A 19,875-nucleotide genomic window follows, 5' to 3' on the forward strand; every position below is an offset into this window, starting at 1 on the left:
TCTGATGAAGGTGGACTACGGCCCGGGAAGGAGGCCGATGAGAGAAACAACCCTGGCCGGCACAGCACACCTGGACTTGTTGGTCCCTGTGGGCTCTTCAGCAGATACGGAGCCGTTGGGATCTCAAACTTTTCTTTTTGTATCAGTGAGGACAATCTGTGTCTTTCAAGGAGTTCGTGTATTTTGTTTAAGCCCGACGACATAGAAGCATCGAGTAACACTGTTTGTAATATTCCTTTCTTATCTTTTGAAAAGCTGCAGGATCTGTGATGAAGCGTGTGCTTTTGTCCTCGGTGCTAGCAAGCGATCTCAGTGCTGTTTTCTTCACGCTCAGCCCGGCCAGGGTTTGTCAACACAGAAGAAACGGGGCGCCCGGGGGGGCTCGGCCGGTTGAGTGCCCAGCTCTTGATTTCAGCTCAGGTCGTGACCTCACGGTTTGGGTTTGAGAGTCGGGGCCGCGCGTTAGGTTCTGTGCTGACAGAGCAGAGACTGCTTGGGGTTCTCTCTCTCCTCTCTCTGCCCCTCCCTCTCCTTCTCTCAAAATAAATAAGCATTTAAAAATCAAATAAAACATCAGATTCTTTATTCAAAAAAACAGAATAAGCAAAAAAAACCCAAAACCAAATAGCTTTTGTTATTTCAATATTTAATTATTTCCGTACTTCTTACTTCATTGGTTTCTGTCCTGATCTGTTTTATTCCCTTTCTTCTACTTCCTTTGTGCTTAATTGAATTTTTTTTTCTTCCTTCCGGTTTTGTAACATGGAAGGTGAGGTCATTTCTTTGAAATTTTTCTTCTTTTCACATACGGGTATTTAGTGTTACAAATTTCCCACTAAAGCACTGTCTCAGCTTGTTCCCGCAAATTTTGATCTGTTGTATTTTCATTTTCAATTAATTTGAAATGTTCTTGTATTTCCCTGAGATGTCTTTTTGACAATAAGGCTTATTTGGAATTTTGTTGTTTTATTTTTTTTTTAATCTTTTTAATCTGCATTTATTTTTGAGAGACAGAGTGTGAGCAGGGGAGAAGCAGAGAGCAAGGGAGACACAGAATGCAAAGCAGGCTCCAGGCTCCGAGCTGTCAGCACAGAGCTGGACGCGGGGCTCAAACTCACGAACTGTGAGATCGTGACCTGAGCCGAAGTCAGACGCTCAACCGACTGAGCCACCCGGGTGCCCCTGGAATTTTGTTGTTTTAAATTTCCAAATACTTTAGGACTTTACAGATATCTTTTTGATCACTCGTCTGTCATGACCTGAAAGCACATTTTGTATAATTTATATTCTTCTAAGTTTGCTGAGGCATATTTTGTGGCCCGGAATAAAGGATATCTTGGTGATGTCAATGTATACCCGAGAAGAGTATATTTTTATTCTCAAGAAGGGTTGGTGGGTGGAATGTTCTATACATGTCAATGAGGTCCAGGTAGCTGACGGCATTCATTCTTTCACTCCCTTATTTATTTTGTGGTCTACTTGTTTTAACAATGACTAAGAGTAGGGCACTGACATGTTCACCTATGACTTGGGATTTATTTCTCCTTTCTATCTAGTCAGTTTCTGCTGCATATGTTTTGAAGCTGTTTAGGTGCATCCTCCTTTATGAATGCTGTGTCCTCTTGGAGAATTAATGCCATCATTATGTAATGTCCTTCTTTATGTGTGATAATATTTCTTCCTCAAAAGTCTGCTGTTCAGATAGCTACTCTGGTTTTCTTTTGGCTGGTGCGCAAGTGGTCTCTTTTCATCTTTATGTTTTAAATCTATACATGTTTTACGTTTAATGTGGATTTCTTATGAGACATAATATATTGGGGTGTTGCTTTTTTTTTTTTTTTAAATCCAATCTGACCATCTCTATCTTTTAACTGGTATGTTTAGACCATTCACATTTAATGTGATTAGTGATAAGGTTGGCCTAAAATTGTAATTTTGTTAGGTGCCTTCTATTTGTTTCATCTGTTTTTGTTTCTTTTTTACTTTTTCTGTCTTCTCTTGGTTAATTGAGCATTTTTGTAATCATTTCTTATGTCTTCTTGAATTATTACTTAATGCTTCTTTTAAAAAGTTTTAGTGTCTGCCCTAAAGTTGATAATATAAATCTTAAATTACTCAGAGTTTACCTTCATATAGTCTTAGACCACATGTAGTTAAGAAACTTACAACAATATTCTCCCCTTCCTCTCATCCTTCCTGATGTTTTCATACATTTCACTTTTATGTATACCACCAACATGACACTATTTCCTGTAGATAGCAGCTCTCATTTGTGGCAATTAAAAATAAGGGGAGAAAAGAGTTTATCTTGTCTTCCTTCCTTCCGCTGGCACTCGTCTTTCCATCGTGAAGACCCAGTTAGGGGTCTGATACCATTCTTTCCAATAGATGGACGTCAGTTATTTCTTGCAGATTACATGCCAGCAATAAATTCCCATAGTTTTGCTTTGTCTTATTCTTAATTTTTAACATATATTTCCTCTGGTGTACAATATTGGACTAACACTTCTTTTTTCTTCGAAGGCTACACGGATATCATTTCATTTTCATCCAGCCTACACGGTTTCTAAAGAGGTTTGTGTCATAATTCTTATCTTTTTTTTCTCTGCACCTGATGTTTCTATGTTGGTAGTCTGGTTGCCTTAGAGATTTTTTTTCTATGTCTTTTCCCCAGCAGCTTGAATATGTCATGCATATGGAGTTTTTGTTTTGTTTTTTTGTTTTACTTTTTTTTTTTTTTTTGAGCATTTATCTTGATGCACATTCTCTGAGCTCTGATCTATGGTTTGGTGTCTGTCATTAATTTTGGAAAAGTCTCAGCCTTTTTTCTTCAGTGTTCTGCTCCCCCAGCTCCCGGATGTACAGCTCTGTCCTCCGTACCATTCTGTCTTCTCTTTGTGTCTCAATGCGGAGGTTTCCGTAAAGCTGTTTTCAGATTCCTGACTCTCCTTGGCTAAGTTGAGCTCACCGGTGAGCCTATCAAAACCATTCTTCACTTTTTCTGTGGTTTCCACGTTTGTCTCTTCCGTTTTGTTCTTTTTCACGGTTTCCGTATCTTTTCAAGGCAGTATAGTATTTAAAGCACGGAATTCAAAACCACCGAAGTCTCGCTAGTGGTGGGATTGCTGAGTATGCTACTTCCATGCCACGGAACATGTGTGCAATCTTTTAAATATATGTGTATCCACTGACGCGAAAACGCTACAACGGATGTTGTGCTGATAAAGCAAGTTTTAGGGGCGCCTGGGTGGCTCAGTCTGTTAAACGTCCGACTTCGGCTCGAGTCGTGATCTCAAGGTTCGTGAGTTCGAGCCCCGCGTCAGGCTCTGTGCTGACGGCTCGGAGCCTGGAGCCTGTTTCAGATTCTGTGTCTCCCTCTCTGTCTGCCTCTCCCCCGCGTGTGCGCGCTCGCTCTCTCTCTCTCTCTCTCTCAAAAATGAATAAGCATTAAAAAATTTTTTAAACAAGCAAATTTTAGAACCATGAGTATTATCTCATGTATGTTCTAAAATTTCCACAAAACAACTTTCTACATTTCTAGAGTAACACATATCTATAAAATTCATTTTAAAATAACCAGCAGAAGGGTCATGTGGGGGGCTATCTTGTCAGGAGATGGCAATGTAAAGGCAGGTCAGGCGGGACCTGAGCTTTACTAGTAGCATTTGGGGACTTTTATAACGAGTTCGAAGCATATGTTAGTTTTATGTCTTCAAGGGGCTCACGTGTTGGGGGAGACAGTGAGCAGAAGGCTGCACGGAGGCCTTGAATATAAGGTGATGGGTACCGGAAGTCCGAGGTTGCGGTAGGTGCGGACAGTTTCGACTGGGTGCCGTGCTCCTCGTGGGGAGCACCTTGGAGCGCCCGCCGGACTCAGCTTTCACATCTTTGCCTCCACTCCCTCCCCCCTTCCTTCTGGTCAGGAAGCAGAGGAGCTGCCCTGTGGGGGCCTGAATTCTACCCGTGGGGCCTGGGAAGGTCATGAGAAAGAACTGAAAGAGTGAGGGAATGAAGGAACGAGATTGCTGGGGAGCGATGCGGGCTCTGCAGAAAGACGGACTGGGGGTGCTGGTGTGGACGGATCTGAGCTCAAAGCACTGCAGATGGGGAGGGAGGGAGGTCGAGGCCACAGCCCAGCGTCGGTGGGGCTGGAGTAGGGGTTGGATGTGTGTTAGCAGGGATCCGGAGGGGTCTGGAGGTGTGGTGGGCCCGCGGGGGGAGAGGGGGGGTGGCGTATGCATAGCTGGGATGGTTTTGCTCTGAGCAGTCCTCCCGGCTTATCTCGGGGGATAAGCAGGAGTCCTCTGAAGTTGCCTGGCCGGAGCCGGGAAGGAAAGGGGCTGGGGCCGAGCTGTTTTTGGTGGAAGGCTGCCAGGCTGGCAGGCAACGGGGATCACCTGGACCCCTTCCTTCCGGCCGCGTGTGTCTGCAGCACCTGCCACATACAAGGGCGGTGTGTGTTTCCCTTCTGGCTGGCGCAGCCCAGCGCAGCCTCTATGGGGAGAGGGCGGTGCGGGAACGAGAGCGCGCCAGGTCGTTAGATGATGCACTTGAGAGTTCGGGGACCCCTCCCCTTCCCTCCGCTGACTCAACATGGGCTGAGACATTTCCTTGCGGCACTGAAACGAGGAAATGGCCCACGCGAAAATTCACGTAAATGTTTACCGTCTGAAGCTCTGGCGAAGTGGAAGAGAGCGGAGAAGGGCCCGGAGCTCTGCCGCGATTCCGGCTCTCGGAGGTCACGACCGGAAGCGGGGCTCCACCGGAAGCGGGGCCCCTCACCTTCCTCACACGCCCGCTTGGCGCCACAGCAGCTGGCCGCCTGGGTGTGAGTCGCTTTTGCTTCTTGTTTCATTAGATTTCCGCAGGGAGCACAACATTCCCTTTGGCGGATGTTTCCCCCTTCCCTGGCCGTTCCCAAATTCTGCCAGGAGGAGTCTCCCCATGGACCACGGGCCGCATCGCCCGGCTGCCCGGGGTCAGCGGGCCAGGGGCTCGAGTCCCTCGGAGCCGCCCTCCCTGGGCGAGGCCGAGCGGGCGGCCAGGGGACCCGCAGGCGCCAAAGGCAGTTGGCACCCCTGGTCTGCCACTTGGCAGGTGATTCCCGAGCACCCACCGGAGGTCCCCGGGAGCGGCGGGGACGACAGGACCCGGGAGCCGCCACGGCGCACCGCTGGGCACCAGGTCGAGAGCGGCTGAGTGGGCAGCGAGCCTGGGGACCAGGAAACACAAGCCGTCACTTCTATGGTGGTGAGGGCAGTGGGGCCAAGTGACAGGTGGGGCACTTGGAGTCCACGGAGGCCGGAGCGTGGGGCCCCTGCTGGTCGTCGGCCCAGCCAGAACGCCTGTGGTTCGGCTGCACTGCGGACACTGCCGCGGGGGGGGGGGGGGGGGGGGGGGCGGGGGCAGGGGGGGCGGGGGCAGGGGGGGGAGGGCGGGGGCGGGGGGGGGGGTGGACCCTGCGACCAGGGCCAGGGGACTGTGGGGCGGGGCCCTGCACCAGACAGGCTATGTGCTTCCCACGGCCTGTTCTGCCAACACACAGCTTCTTCCTTTCCTGCTGAGAAGATACTTTCCCAGCACACGAGAAGGGACGCCCTGGTAGGGGTCACATGCCCTGTTTATTCCACGTCCCTGGCCTCACTCGGCTCACCTGGCCCGTGGCCCCTCTGTCTGTCCGGGTCTCTCTCCCTGCGCACACCCGGGTCCCCACCCCGACGGCCTGCCTAGCAGGAAGACACCCCACGGTGCAGGCCCTGGACTTGAGAGAATCCCCTTCGGTTTTCCAACACTGTGTCAGTTCAAAACAAAACCAGCCTACAAACAAAAACAACCCCAGCCTGTTTTCAGCCGTGGATGGGACCGTCAATGGAGCATGGGGGCCAGCACTCTGCTGGAAACTGCTGGACCCTCACTCTGCCTTTCGTGGGCCGGGCTGGGGACGAGCACGGCACTCCTCTGTCATTTCCGTCACCTGTCCCTGTGGACTAAAACCGTGAAGGCCGCCACAGTGGGACGAGACACAAAATAACACAAAGAGAGAAAGCGGCCAAGCCTGGGCTTCAGCCCGCTCCCCGTGTTCTTTCTCTAAAGTCCACAGCTGCCACCCACGCCGCCCACAAACCTGCCACATGTGTCCAAGGACCGTGCACACACGGGCCCTCTCTCCAGGGCCTCCACTCTGGAGGCCCCATGTCTCGGGCCCCTCCGCCTCTCCTCAGCCCGCCCGCCCGGAGCCCCCACCGCCCTCAGGCCTCCCCCGCTGCCCGGAAGACCCGCACCCCAGCACCCGGCAATCCTTTGGGGTGAGCTGACTTCTGTTGGCCCACCTGGGGGCTGGGCACTGGTCCTACCCGATGGGGGTCTTTGTGGACAAGGAGGAAAGACCCTCAGCACAGTGTTAGCTGAACCGGGTCTGGGGTCTTACTCTCCCCTGTGCATGTTTCTATTTTCTGTCTTTTCTACATCGATCACATGTGAATATCCCTTGCACGTAAAGGGAAAAGTCTCTAATAGGAAAAAGATGTGAATGCCATGGGACCGGCAGAGCAATGACCCTGTGGTAACGTAGTAACTGGGGGAAAAGGATGCCGAGTGTGTTTTTACAGCTATGAGTTGAGCCATCATGAGTGCTTCAGAGGAGAAAGCCTATTTTTCTACTTTTTTGCTGTTAATAGCACTTTCATTGCACAGAATGCCCTTTGAGGCTGGCCTTGCCCCCTCAAAGCCTGCAAAGGTGGGCTCATCTCTGCCTCTCTGCCTCGGGGGTTCCAACTGGAGGAGGTGAATCCTGGAGGAGGAGAGGAGAGGAAAGGAGAGGAGAGGGGAAGGGAGGGGGAGGGAAGAGGAGAGGGGAGGAGAGGGAAGGAGGGGAGAGGAGGGGAGGAGAGGAGAGGGGAGGGGAGGAGAGGAGAGGAGAAGGAGGGGAAGGGAAAGGGGGGAGGGAAGAGGAAAGGGAGGGGAGGGGCAAGCAAGGGGTGGAGGGAAGAGGAGAGGGGAGGAGAGGAGGGGAGGGGAGGAAGGAGAGGAGAGGGGAGGAGGGGAGGTGAGCCCTGGAAGAGAGAAGAGGAGAGGGGAAGTGAATCCTGAGCCACTGGTGCAGGGCAGGGACACAGCACAGGCCCCGCTGTTCCAGCCACCACCTCCTGGAGCCACAGACAGGCCCCAGGGCCAGTATCAGTCACACAAGCAGAGGCTGGCCATCTGAACGGAAGATACAAGGATGGACAAGATTGGGTGGAAGCAGGACGGGCCTGCAAGGCAGGTGACAAGGAAGAGATGAGAGCCTGCACTTCAGACCCCACCCGGGGGAAGGCTCTGGGCCCGCAGACAGAAGGATGGATGGATAGACACACAGGGCTGATGGGCCATGAGCCACAGGAGGGATGCATCGGGACCCAGGATGCTCATGCCTACCGCACACGCAAACACACCACACACACGAGTGCACATGCACACACAGACTCGCCCACCCCGCTGCACCAACAGCCATCAGATGCAGACACACCCCCTGCGTGGACCCCACCCGTCCCTCTGCAGGCACGTGAAACAAACTTTCACAAAACAGGACGCACTAATCATTTCTTCTCCACTCTGTTCTTCATTTTGAAAAGAGTGGGTCCCAAGCCTCCCACTGATTTCTCCCCTTGCCATGGACCACCCGCGCCCTTTCCACCCAACCCAGAGAGGGGCCCAGTAGTGATGGAGGAGGGTGGACCCAGAACTTTTAGCTAGAAGTCACTAAGCCAGGGGCAATGGCTCTGGGCTCTGTTCTCTGCAAACTGGGAGAGCCCCAGGTCCAGGGAAAGGCGCGTTTACTTTGGAAGTCGATATAAAGGGCTCTCCGGTTGCACGGAGGGGTCTCTAGGGTGCCTCCAAGGGCAGGACCCCATAAGCACAGCTGCTGGAAGGAGGAACTGCAGGCCTGCGGGGGGGGGGGGGGGGGGTCGGGTTCTGAAGGTCTGGCCAGAGGAAGGGGCAAGGGGAGGGGACATAATTCGGAGAGGGAGCCGGGGAAGGCTCTGGAGAGGGGCAGCTGGACCCCAGCAAGGAAAGGGGTGCTCTAGGCCTGTTCCCGGGGGCAGAAACCCACAGGAGTGGGGGGACACAGAGGGCTCTGTGGGTGAGAGAGACACCGCAGGAGGCGGGCAGTGGAGCCTGGAGGAGAGTGCTACTGTCCTGGGCCCGCGCCCTTGGAGGCAGCCAGGCTGGGGGGGCCACCACGACGCGGCCACTGCGCCCACGAGGCCCGGACAGGAGTTCAGCTTCCTCCGCCTCCGTTCGCCTTCCGTGGCAATAAACGTCTTTGTTCAAATCGCCCGCCTCCCCGCATAAACGCCTGTTGACACGCTGCGTGTCCCGTGACCTTGCCTCGTTTGGAGCCGGGACCCCACGTGCAGCCGCGGGCAGCGGCGGGAGGCGGCTTCCTTCGGAACGGGGGCGCGGGCGGGCCTCGAGCACTGGGGACCGGGGGCGGGAGCGGGGAGAAGCAGCCAGGACTCGGGGCAGCGGCGGGTCACTCGGTTCCGGGTCCGCATCCCACTCCGCGCCGTGTTTGTCCCCTGCCTAACCGCCGCCAGCCCAGCACCCGGGTCCGACCCGGCGCCCCGCGACCCCGCACCCCGCCGGGTCCCGGCTCCTCCCCTGCGGGTCCCCGCGCCCCCGGCCCCGCCCCGCCGGGTCCCCGCTCCTCCCCTGCCCGTCACGCCGCCCCCAGCCGCCCATGGCTCCGCCCCACTAGGTCCCCGCCTCGTCCCAGCCGGTCCCCCGCGCCCCGCCCCGCCGCTGCCCGTCCCGGCGCCCCCGGCCCACCGCCCCGCCCCGCCCCGCCCCTGTCCGTCCCCTGCGGCCGGAGCGCGGCTGGCCGAGGGCGCACCGCTGCGGAGCCCGCAGCATCCGCGGCGCTGACGGTCCGGCCGGCCGAGCATGGCGCCGAGGTGCGGGGCGCGCAAGGGCAGCGGGGCGCACGGGCGGGCGGTGGACGCGCGCGGCGCCCTAACCTGTGACCTGTGGCCTGTCGCCCGCAGGTGGCCCTGGCTGCGGCCGCGGCCGCGGAGCCTCCTGGACGTGCTCGCCCCCTTGGTCCTGCTGCTCGGGGTCCGCGCGGCCTCCGCGGACCCAGGTAAGACCCGGGGACAGCGGGGGGAGGGGGGACGCGAAGGTTGGTTCCCCGGACCGGTCCCCCGCCAGCCGCGCTTCGTGCGAGTCTCCGGCCGGTCCAGGCGGCGGCGGCCTCACCCCCAGCGCATCTCGGCTTGGTTCCCGGGAGGCCGCCCGGCTCCTCCCACGCGCGCAGGTGGCGGGCGGGGGGCGAGCGGAGGGGGACGGGGTCAGGCCGAGGCCGTGTGTCCCGAGTGTCCTGCGTCGCCCATTCATTCCTGGGCGGCGCGCCGCGGGGCCGAGACCGGGCTGGGCCGAGGGCAGTGCGGACCGTCCGGTCCCCGAGTCCCTGGCATCCTGATCAAACTTGGCGACTCCGCCGGGAGGTTGGCGCGTTTGGCGGACCGCGCTGCCGGCCGAGGGCCAACGAGGGGCCCGGGCCGTGGTCGCTGTGGCGGCCGGTCCACGCGCACGGGCTCCGGAGACGCAGGTCAGCAGCCGCCGGCCCGCCGGGCCTGTGTCACCGTCACCAGGCTCGTCCCTCCCGGCGCCAGCACGGCCGCAGTGGGTCGCGCCCCCGGGCCTGGGAGTGACCGCGCGGGCTCCGGCAGGTCTCTGGGGCAGGCGCTGCAGAGCCGAGCGCCGCCGTCGTCGGTTTCCAACCTGTTGAGGCGAAACTTGCCCGGATTTCCCAGGGCCAGCCTTTGTGCGCCGCCGGGGCCGCCAGGCCTCTGTCCCCGCGCCCGCCAGGGTGTCGGGTTGCGCGCGGTCCCCTTTGATGCGGCCGGGCGCCAGCGCCGGCCGCGGCCGGGAACAATGCTCAGAAGCCCAGGGTTTGGCCGGCACCCGCGGCTTTTCCCGCGTGGGCCGCAGCCCGTGCGCGGGGACGCTGTTCCAGCCGCCCTCAGACCGCCTGTGCCGCCAGCTCCGGGACCCCGGCCCCTGCCACGCGGTCGGCCAGGTCGTCTTCCCAACTGGCCCAACAAAGGCCGGGAGGAGGTGGCGCGGGAGGAAGGGGGGAGCCCCCCACCCCGAGAGAGCCCGGCGTTTTGTCACAGGTGGAAGTGGAATGCCGTGCGTGCCGCCCTCTTCTCCAGGTCAGAGGGAAAGTGGGAGAATGTTGACTGCGATCACGGGGCAGCAACACACCTGCTGGCCGCAGCTGGCCAGGAAGGAGGGTCGGGCCTGGAGAGAGAGGAAGATAATAGTTTGTTTCATTGTTTCCAGTTGGTGGAGTCACCAGGTTACACAGCAGCAGAGACCTTTTTTAAAAAGTAACCGCTCATGACTAGCTCTGCAGGGAGCACCTGTTTGTTCCCCAGCTGGGTTAACTCTGGGTTAACTCCCTATCCTTTTAGGGGACAAGTTTGTCTCCACACCCCTTCCTGTCCCCGGTTCTTACCAACCACCCTCCTGGCTTCAGGGGCCGTCCCCTGGGCTGCACCGTGTGCGCACAGGGACCAGACCAGAGCCGCAAGTGCTGGAATTTGTAAGCCTGGCGCCTCTTCTATAATCTGACCCTGGAGTTCCCAGCCCCCAGTTTATGAAACTTTGTAATCAAGGGAAGGAAATCCAGGTTGCTGGCTGTTGGCTGTAGAGTAGAAACAATATAATGTTATGTCAGTAGGCTTTCGGGAGCTGCGATCTTGAGCTCTAAGGGTGGGGTGTAAGGTGGACTTGGGGGTTCTGAGGGTAGTGACGGTAGGGAACCTGCTTAGCCTTCTGCCCGCTACTGTGGCTGCAGTGAGGTCGCCACAGTCTCAGATCCTCTGGGGAGGAAGGAAGACCGCTGATGGAGCTCAGCCTTTTCTCACTCTGGAGGTTAAAGCAGGAAGCCGGCTCAGCGGGAACGCGGGTTCCTCCCGGCTGGGACTAAGTCCCCTTGAAATGGGATAATAATCGCCCCCTCTGGGTGTTACTGGAGAAGAGCTAATGTGTGTGAAATCCTAATTTAGCAGAGGCTCAATTTCTTCTAGAAATCCTTTAAAATCATCCTTGGGAATTAAAGGTTGAGGCCCGGTTTGCTGATTCGCACATTTTTTTCTGACCAAAAATGATGCATTTTTCCACGTCTCTGCTGCACCTGACCCCTCCCTCCCAGAGGAGAGCCTCCCGCTGTTTTGTCTAAGGGTTGGTCGTGATTCTGATGCTGTTAAATGGTTCGTGCATCCCCCCGTAACTAGAGACCTGGTGGCACTGTGGGCCGAGCCATCTGTGACCCCGGAGCTCAGTGCTGCCAGCAGGCCTGCTCTCCTGGTGGGGGGGGGGGGGGGTGGTGGGGGGTTGTGGACTCACATGGGCCGGATGGCTGTGGACGTTCGGAAGTGTTTGTGAGTCACGAGTCGGGGCTGTGGACAAGGACCGAGTGTGGCAGGCGTTCGCAGGGTCTCCAGGACCCTGGTCTCCATCCATGCCTGTTGTCTCTGGCCTTGGCATCTGGCTCTGTCAGACGTCGCCCTGCCCTCAGCCCATGGGTCCCACCACTTGGGCTCGCACACAAAGCTCACGGTCCCTCGGTGGCCCTACAAGGGGCCTGGGTTTGAAGAAGACACAGCCGACACCCTGTGGGCCCCAGGGTCTTTGAGCGTCCATCATCCTGAGGGCACAATACCTCACACGGTAACCATTGGGCCCAAGCAGGTGGGAAATGCTCGGCCCAGAGCAGCCTGTATTTAGGGCCTGGTCCTCTCATCTGCCGGGGAGTCTTCAGGGTTCAGGTGCGGGACTTCATAAGATAGTTTTGAATTTCCGCAGAACTCGTTTTTCAGGGTACTCCTGTTTTCCTTTAAAAGAAGGAGGAGAGGGGAAAGTCCTGTGCAAGAAAACCTAGAAGGAGTGACACTGACCCCACCCGGAGTGAGGGCGCCCGAGAGCCCTGCCCCCCTCGCTTCACCTTAGAGAAGGTGCTTACACGTCAGGGTGCATGCATGCACAAATGCGTGTGCACACGTGTGCATACACACACGGACACGTGTGCATGTATCACAAACACATGCGCACACATACACTCACGCGCACATGCATGTACGCAGGCACACACACCCCACACTCGCACACGCGTGCGTGCACACACTAGTGGTCTAGTTCCTCCCGAAGTGTTGAAAAGGCTTGATTCTCTGGGCCACTGGGGGAGCTGGAGGGGCCCTGGGTGGGGTGTCCCGCCCCTCCGTGTCTGGGGTGAGCGCTGACGCTGCCCCCAGGACAGCCCCAGGGCCACAGAGGGCAGCCAGGCTGGGAGGGGCAGCTGCAGCCGTGTGTCGCCCAAGGGAGGAGTCTCGGTGACGCCCCTGTGCTCAGCGTCCACGCGGGGCTGTGCTGGCCTAGCTGCTTTTCTTCAGGAAGGTGCTGTCCACCCACCCCCCGAAGGCGATCCATTAGGTTCTCCACGCGGGGAGGTCAGGGCACGCTGGGACCCTGCGGGGCCTGGTGATGAACACGCACTGGGGACCCTAGGCCGCCCTGGTGCCTTCCAGCTGGTGAGGGGCGGAATGGGGCAAAACCCGTCTCGTGGCGCGATGTCCAGTGAGCCTCCCCCTTTCTTGTGGCCTGAGGCCCGCTGGGAAGGGCTGGTCCACCGAGGGGTGGGGTCCAGGATGGGGGGGGGGCCGTCAGCTCTCAGGGATCAGGTGAGGGTGTGGGTCGGCCTAGCTGCCCGCTGTGGTTGACAAGCGGCCCCAGCCCCGCTCTGCCTGCCGTGGGCCGGCCGCTGCCCGCGGCACAGGCCCATCGGCAGCTCCGGTCACCCATGTTAGCTCTGCTGTCGGCTCCCTGAGGCTCTGGGTCACCGTTGTGTGAGGGAGAGCCAGACCGGGTGCCCTGACATGGGGACCCCTCTCCAGGGAACCAGGCTCCAGGCTCAGCCGATACAGTGGATGTCACAGGACCCGACACGGAAAACTCACAGAAACTCGATGCTGTCCTTGCGGGGGGGGGGGGGGGGGAACAGTGGGGAATTCAAAAGCTTACTTTAGTTTGGTGTGCTTCTGAGATTATTCACTTTGGCGGCGATGGCTCCGAATGACTCCAGTGTGCTCTGAGCCTCCGTGGCCTCCCCTCCCGGTGGTTCAGGGCCTGGGACTAGCCCCGCGCCAGGCCCTCGGCCCCCGTGCCCCACCCCGCTCCACGCCTGGGGTCCCTCCCCTCACCTGTGCAGGAAGAGCTGCTCTTTCCAAGTGCCGTGAGTGCACGTGGTCGTGTTATAAACGGTCTTTAGGCCGCACACCACGTCCTCGCGCTGCACCGGGCCCTCTGCGTCCTGCCCCCCACACTGCCCGGTGTGTGCGGGGGGTGCGCAGAGGCTCAGCTGTGGCTGGATGAGGGGTGATGATCCGGACTGGGGGCTCTGGGCCCGGGCAGAGGGGCTGTCGGAAGGAGCTTTTGATCACAGAAGTGCTGAGTCAGATGACACGCGGGGTTGCAGGCCAGTCCTGCGCTCCGCCTGCCTCCCCATCACGGCCTCCCTGGCTGCTTCGCGAGAGCCCCTGAAAGGAGAACCTGTTCGCAGGCGCGTACGTCGTTTTGGGATTTCGTGCCAGCACGCGGGGTCACTCTGGGCTGATTGATCCCCTGTGACCAGGGCAAGGCAGGGGCTCCCTGCACTGAGCTAGGTGGTGATGAGGCTTTAGGCCACGCCCGGTTTCTGGAGGACCAGGGGGCTTTGGGGTGGGGCACGGCACTGCCTGTGGGGTCAGGTTGACCTTCTCAGGGCGTTTCCTCGGATTGGACGTCGGGCCAGAGCCAGAGGCTGGGGGTGGGGGGGCACGTCAGGCCAGGAGATGGGATGAGATGTGGCATGGGACCTTGGTTGCTCCTCTGGTGGCAGGGCCTGGGTTTGAGCCACAGGACCCGTGTGCGGCGAGAGGTGTCCTTCTCTTTCAGGGTGACTTGGGCTGGCGTGAAGGCGGTGCGGGGAGGGCGCGGCTCAACAGCGGCTTCGCCCCTTGGCGCCTACCTGTGCAAAGCAAGTGTCGCCCTGGGAACGTGAGCCGCGGGTTCGTCTGCTCGGGAGCAGGAGGCTGGCCGCACCTCTGCAGGGACCTGACCCAGGCGCCCCAGACCTCCAGGACAAAGGGAGACCTTTCTCCACATTTCCATTTATCCAACCAGGGACCTCACCTTGGAAGGAATCATGGATTCAGTGCCTGGTGGAGAGTGTGGCCCCCACCCTGTGCTGTTGGGAAGGGCAGGCAGGGGGCATGTGGGGAGAGGAGTAACGTTCCCAGATCCCTTGGCGGGCCCTCTGGGTGGCAGAGACCCAACCGGCCCAGTGGGCTGCTTCCCTGCTGGGGGTCTGGGGGCTGAGGGTGGAGGGTTGGCATCAGTGCGGGACCTCAGAAAGCTTACTTGCCTCTGGGTGGTCCAGGGCTGGGAGTCACTGGGTGCCAAGGCCCTGCTGGTCACTCTACTGGGTCCTTCCGGGTGAGCCCAGCCACCTAGCCTCTTGTCCATTCATCGAGTGACTTCCTCCCTCCCATGTGCATTTTTGAGCACCTTCTGTATGCAAGGCACCCTGCCTGCCGAAAAAGACACAGAGGTTAGCTCCCAAGTGCCTCCCCCGCTGGGACCTCCATCCCGAGGCAGGAAAGAGCTTCGTTTAGCGCTCTGTGTTGTCACCTCGAGAGCTGGCCCGCGCTGGGGCTGAGTGCAGGGCTGAGTTGGGGGCAGTGGTTGGGGCTGAGTGCAGGGCTGAGTGCAGGGCTCTGGTTGGAGCTGAGTGGGGGGCTGTGGTTGGGGCTGAGTGGGGGCCTGAGTGGAGGGTTCTGGTTGGGGCTGAGTGCAGGACTGAGTGCAAGGCTGTGGTTGGGGCTGAGTGGAGGGTTCTGGTTGGGGCTGAGTGCAGGACTGAGTGCAGGGCTGAGTGCCAGGCTGTGGTTGGGGCTGAGTGCAGGGCAGTGGTTGGGGCTGAGTGCAGGGCTGAGTGCGGGGCTGAGTGCGGGGCTGTGGTTGGGGCTGAGTGCAGGGCAGTGGTTGGGGCTGAGTGCAGGGCTGAGTGCAGGGCTCTGGTTGGGGCTGAGTGGGGGGCTGTGGTTGGGGCTGAGTGCAGGACTGAGTGCAAGGCTGTGGTTGGGGCTGAGTGCAGGGCTGAGTGCAGGGCTCTGGTTGGGGCTGAGTGCAGGACTGACTGCAGGGCAGTGGTTGGGGCTGAGTGCAGAGCTGAGTGCAGGGCTCTGGTTGGGGCTGAGTGAGGGGCTGTGGTTGGGGCTGAGTGCAGGACTGACTGCAGGGCAGTGGTTGGGGCTGAGTGCAGGGCTGAGTGCAGGGCTCTGGTTGGGGCTGAGTGGGGGGCTGTGGTTGGGGCTGAGTGCAGGACTGACTGCAGGGCAGTGGTTGGGGCTGAGTGCAGGGCTGAGTGCAGGGCTCTGGTTGGGGCTGAGTGAGGGGCTGTGGTTGGGGCTGAGTGCAGGACTGACTGCAGGGCAGTGGTTGGGGCTGAGCGCAGGGCTGAGTGCAGGGCAGTGGTTGGGGCTGAGTGCAGGACTGACTGCAGGGCAGTGGTTGGGGCTGAGTGCAGGGCTGAGTGCAGGGCTCTGGTTGGGGCTGAGTGGGGGGCTGTGGTTGGGGCTGAGTGCAGGACTGACTGCAGGGCAGTGGTTGGGGCTGAGCGCAGGGCTGAGTGCAGGGCTCTGGTTGGGGCTGAGTGCAGGACTGACTGCAGGGCAGTGGTTGGGGCTGAGTGCAGGGCTGAGTGCAGGGCTCTGGTTGGGGCTGAGTGGGGGGCTGTGGTTGGGGCTGAGTGCAGGACTGACTGCAGGGCAGTGGTTGGGGCTGAGCGCAGGGCTGAGTGCAGGGCAGTGGTTGGGGCTGAGTGCAGGGCTGAGTGCAGGGCTCTGGTTGGGGCTGAGTGCAGGACTGACTGCAGGGCAGTGGTTGGGGCTGAGTGCAGGGCTGAGTGCAGGGCTCTGGTTGGGGCTGAGTGGGGGGCTCTGGTTGGGGCTGAGTGGGGGGCTGTGGTTGGGGCTGAGTGCAGGACTGACTGCAGGGCAGTGGTTGGGGCTGAGTGCAGGGCTGAGTGCAGGGCTCTGGTTGGGGCTGAGTGCAGGACTGACTGCAGGGCAGTGGTTGGGGCTGAGTGCAGGGTTGAGTGCAGGGCTCTGGTTGGGGCTGAGTGGGGGGCTCTGGTTGGGGCTGAGTGCCAGGCTGTGGTTGGGGCTGAGTGCAGGGCAGTGGTTGGGGCTGAGTGCAGGGCTGAGTGCGGGGCTGTGTTGGGGCCGAGCGCAGGGCTGAGTGCGGGGATGTGGCTGGGGCTGAGTGCGGGGCTGAGTGGAGGGTTCTGGTTGGGGCTGAGTGCAGGACTGAGTGCAAGGCTGTGGTTGGGGCTGAGTGCAGGACTGACTGCAGGGCAGTGGTTGGGGCTGAGTGCAGGGCTGAGTGCAGGGCTCTGGTTGGGGCTGAGTGGGGGGCTGTGGTTGGGGCTGAGTGCAGGACTGACTGCAGGGCAGTGGTTGGGGCTGAGCGCAGGGCTGAGTGCAGGGCTCTGCTGGGGCCGAGCGTGGGCCCCTGGGGACGGGGGTCGGGGGGGGGCGGGGCGTCCCTCCAGACGAGCGGCTGTCCGGCTCTGTGCACTGTCACTTTGAGAGTCTTGCTAATTTGACAAATGGGAAGAAGCCATGTCAGTGTCCCAGTCTGCGAGTTTTCAGTTGCTAGCGAGGTGGGCGGGCTTGGTTGCCCCTGGTGTCCGTGCTCTGTGGTGCCCGGTCCCCTCGTCGCTTCCGTCTGCTTGCGCCGTCTGCTGCAGATGGGAGCACGTGGCGCATTTCCTGCTTTGAGGTCGGCCCTACCTGGGGACGTGGTGTTTCTCGAGGCACGGGGTTATTTTTTCCCTAATTTTTACGGCCCGTTCTTCTAGTTGGACGGCACCGCTCGGGGGCCACACTGGGCTCGTCCGTCCAGCAGGGATAGGGAAAGTAGTGAGGATTCTGTGGGTAAAGGTGTCCAAGGCCGTAACCAGTGCACATGGGAGGGCCACGTGCTTCATGTGAGCCGGTGCTGTCTTTACTCTGCCTTCGTGGGCATGGCCTTGGGGCTAGCTAGTCCTTGGGGAAAGCTATTACAGAGTCACTCAATCCTGGACTGTTGCAGCTGGCGGGTGGGAGGCCTGGCTGTCCACTTTGCCTTCGTGGGTGGGACCCCGTTTACGGCGATGGTTGAGGGCCCAGGCCCCAGGTGTTCGTTGCAGCAGTGACCCTGAGTGCTGTGTGACCTTGGACAGGTTACTCACCCTCTCTGTGCCTCTGGGTCTGATCTGGGACAGTGGGGAGGACAGTGGGGCTCTGTGGGGTTTAGTGGGACATTCCTTCATTGAGTGCACATCGCATGTCAGCTTTTCGGGATGTGTCTGATAACGCCTCGCTGGGCTCAGGGGACCGCGGTGGGGATGGCTTCCACCCGGAGGTCTGGAGGGGCCCGGAAGGAGGGACTGGTGTGCCTCGAGAGCAGGATGTGGTCTTGCGTTTCTTACTAGAAGGTGGGCCGTGTCTGCTGAAGTGATCGAGTCTATTAGAGTCTCCCACTCCCCCCCAGCCCTCCCAATGTGCCCGCCCTGGCCGCCACGCCCACCCGCATGTCCCCTCCGAGGGCTCAGGGCCGCTGACCTGCCTCTGCTTGTCGGATCTTGTTACTGTGCTGCTGTATTTTGAAAAAATCCTCCCGCTGAGACAGTCTCTTGTTCCTTGTGAGCCAGTGAGCTTCCTGGACCAGGGCCCGTCTGTGCTTGTAAATCTGGACCAAGCCTGATGGAGTGCCGTCTGGGGAGCGGGCAGGGGAACGTTCAGCCCCTTCCTGTCTTGTCATCTCGGCCTGCACTCACCACGCTCACCTTTGGGCCTCTCCCCTGCCCTGGGTCCCCAGGAAGGTGAAGTCCCCTCGGAAGGAAGTCACACACCGCTGCCTTCGCCCCAGGGCTGCCCTGTAGGCCCCCCCCACCCCCCGTTCGGACACCTGCAGGCCCCCTGGGAAATCCTCTAGGGGGGATTGGAGGCGGGCAGGTGCCCCCTGGAGCCAGCTGGGAGCTGGGAGGGGCTTTTTCTAACATAAATAATTGTTTCATCGGAACAGCTTCTCGCCACCCCAAGCAAGTCTGTGCCTGGTGCTGAACCGTTTCCACCCCCCGAGCCTCTTGGCCTCTAGGAGGAGGAGGGACCCCTCTGAGTCCAGGTGCCCCCCAGGGCCCCAGGCCCTCCTGCCCTGCTGCAAGGTCCTGGCCGTGGCTTGGGTCCCTTCTCTGGGTCCGAGGCTAATCGTCGTCATGCTGTGGGGTCACGACACGCCCACTGTAGCAGACAATGGTGGCGGTGACCTCTGGTCATCTTGGGCCCTGGCATTTCAGTCTTGTCTCCCCACGGTACTCAGGGGGACCCAGCTTGCTGCAGCCTGGATCTTCCTGTTTTCTGGCTAAAAGGAGCCTCCACCCCCAGGGCCAGGGCTGACTCAGAGTCCACGATGTTCCACACTCATAGCCTTGCGTTGTGAAAATAATTAAGAATGCCGCTGGACGTTTGGAACCGGATGGAAGAAAGCACCATCCTAACACAGACTTACGTGTCATCATGGGGCAATCTGACATTTTAAACAGACTTGGGCCCCCCTCCCCGCGGCCCCGACCCCGGGCCAGGGAACAGCCCCACCCGCCCGTGAGAGGACAGATGGCATTCTGGACACCTAACGTCCCCACATTTAAGACTCATTTATCTTCTGCTTCCCACGGCATATGTTGCCCAGCGAGTGACAGTCTCCGGAGACACCCATGTCCCGTCTGCAGAACGTGTGAACGCTGCCGTGCATAGTGGGAAGGACCGTGTGGGTGTGTTAAGGCCCTCGACCGGGGGACATGGCTCTGGGGGAGCGGGGGCTATGTGTAACCCTAGTGTCCTGACGAGGACAGGGGAGGCAGGGTGGTGGGGGCCAGAGTCGGGACACAGGGCCGTGGAGGCAGAGCGGCGGTCGGAGGGAGGGGGCGGGGGAGGGACTGGGCACCACTGGCCACGCGGGCGGCCCAGGGGCCACGAGCCGAGGGGCGTGGGTGCCTCTGGAGGCTGGACAAGGCAGGAAGCGGACTCTGCTGGAGCCTCCGGAAGGGAGCCCGGTCGTGCTGACTTCTGACTGTTAAGAAGATATGCATGTGCTGTTCTGTCACCACAGCTTTGTCGCAACAGCTACAGGACACGGCACAGCCCGTCATTGGGTCACTGAAGGGGGTGGGATTGTGGTCATTGCAAAGGCCTCTCATCTGTAAAAAAGACCCTGATACGTTCAAGGCCTTGGTCCCCCACCTGTGCGGGGGGAGGGGGGGCCGGAATGTGCTTCCTGCCCCTCGGGCCCCCTGGGCGCGGGCTCCCTACAGAGACGCCCAAGGTGGCGGTCCTTCCTGCCTCAGCCCCCAGCACAACTCCCAGGTGCCCTGGGCAGAGCCAGGGCTGGACTCGGGGCAGAGGGCAGGGGGGCCGGGTCTCATGGGGCCTGAAGACCCTCCTGCCCCAGCCCTGCTGTTGAAAGAAGGCTGTCCAGGTGTGTGCCAAGCAGGCTGGTAGCCCCTGCCTGCCGCTCCAGAGCCCCAGACCATCCAGACGCTGCTGCCTCGTTACCCAGAGTGCCCGGAGGCCTGGTGGGGGGCAGGCGCGGGCTGGCCGGGCTGGTTCGCTGAGGGAAAGGGCCACGCCGGCCACACCCTCATGTCACCCCATCATTTGCTTGCGAGTACTGGGCGACGTTCCCCTGTTCTTTGGCCCGGTGGCCTTCTCTGGGAGCTCACACGGTGAGCAAATGTGGGGGGCGTCCAGG

General features: G+C 59.7%; 1 protein-coding gene across 1 annotated transcript in view; it reads left to right on the top strand.

Annotated features, from left to right (window-relative positions):
• The first annotated feature begins 8,809 nt into the window (after positions 1-8,809).
• COL18A1 (collagen type XVIII alpha 1 chain) overlaps positions 8,810-19,875 on the top strand; it is a 91,859-nt gene continuing 80,793 nt past the window's right edge. The window contains exons 1-2 of the mRNA XM_058732254.1: positions 8,810-8,936; positions 9,027-9,121. Of these exons, the coding sequence (XP_058588237.1) occupies positions 8,926-8,936; positions 9,027-9,121 (106 nt within the window). The 5' untranslated portion in view covers positions 8,810-8,925. The remainder of the gene's footprint in view (positions 8,937-9,026; positions 9,122-19,875) is intronic.

This window comes from Neofelis nebulosa, chromosome 5 (assembly GCF_028018385.1).
Source record: "Neofelis nebulosa isolate mNeoNeb1 chromosome 5, mNeoNeb1.pri, whole genome shotgun sequence".
NCBI lineage: Eukaryota > Metazoa > Chordata > Mammalia > Carnivora > Felidae > Neofelis > Neofelis nebulosa.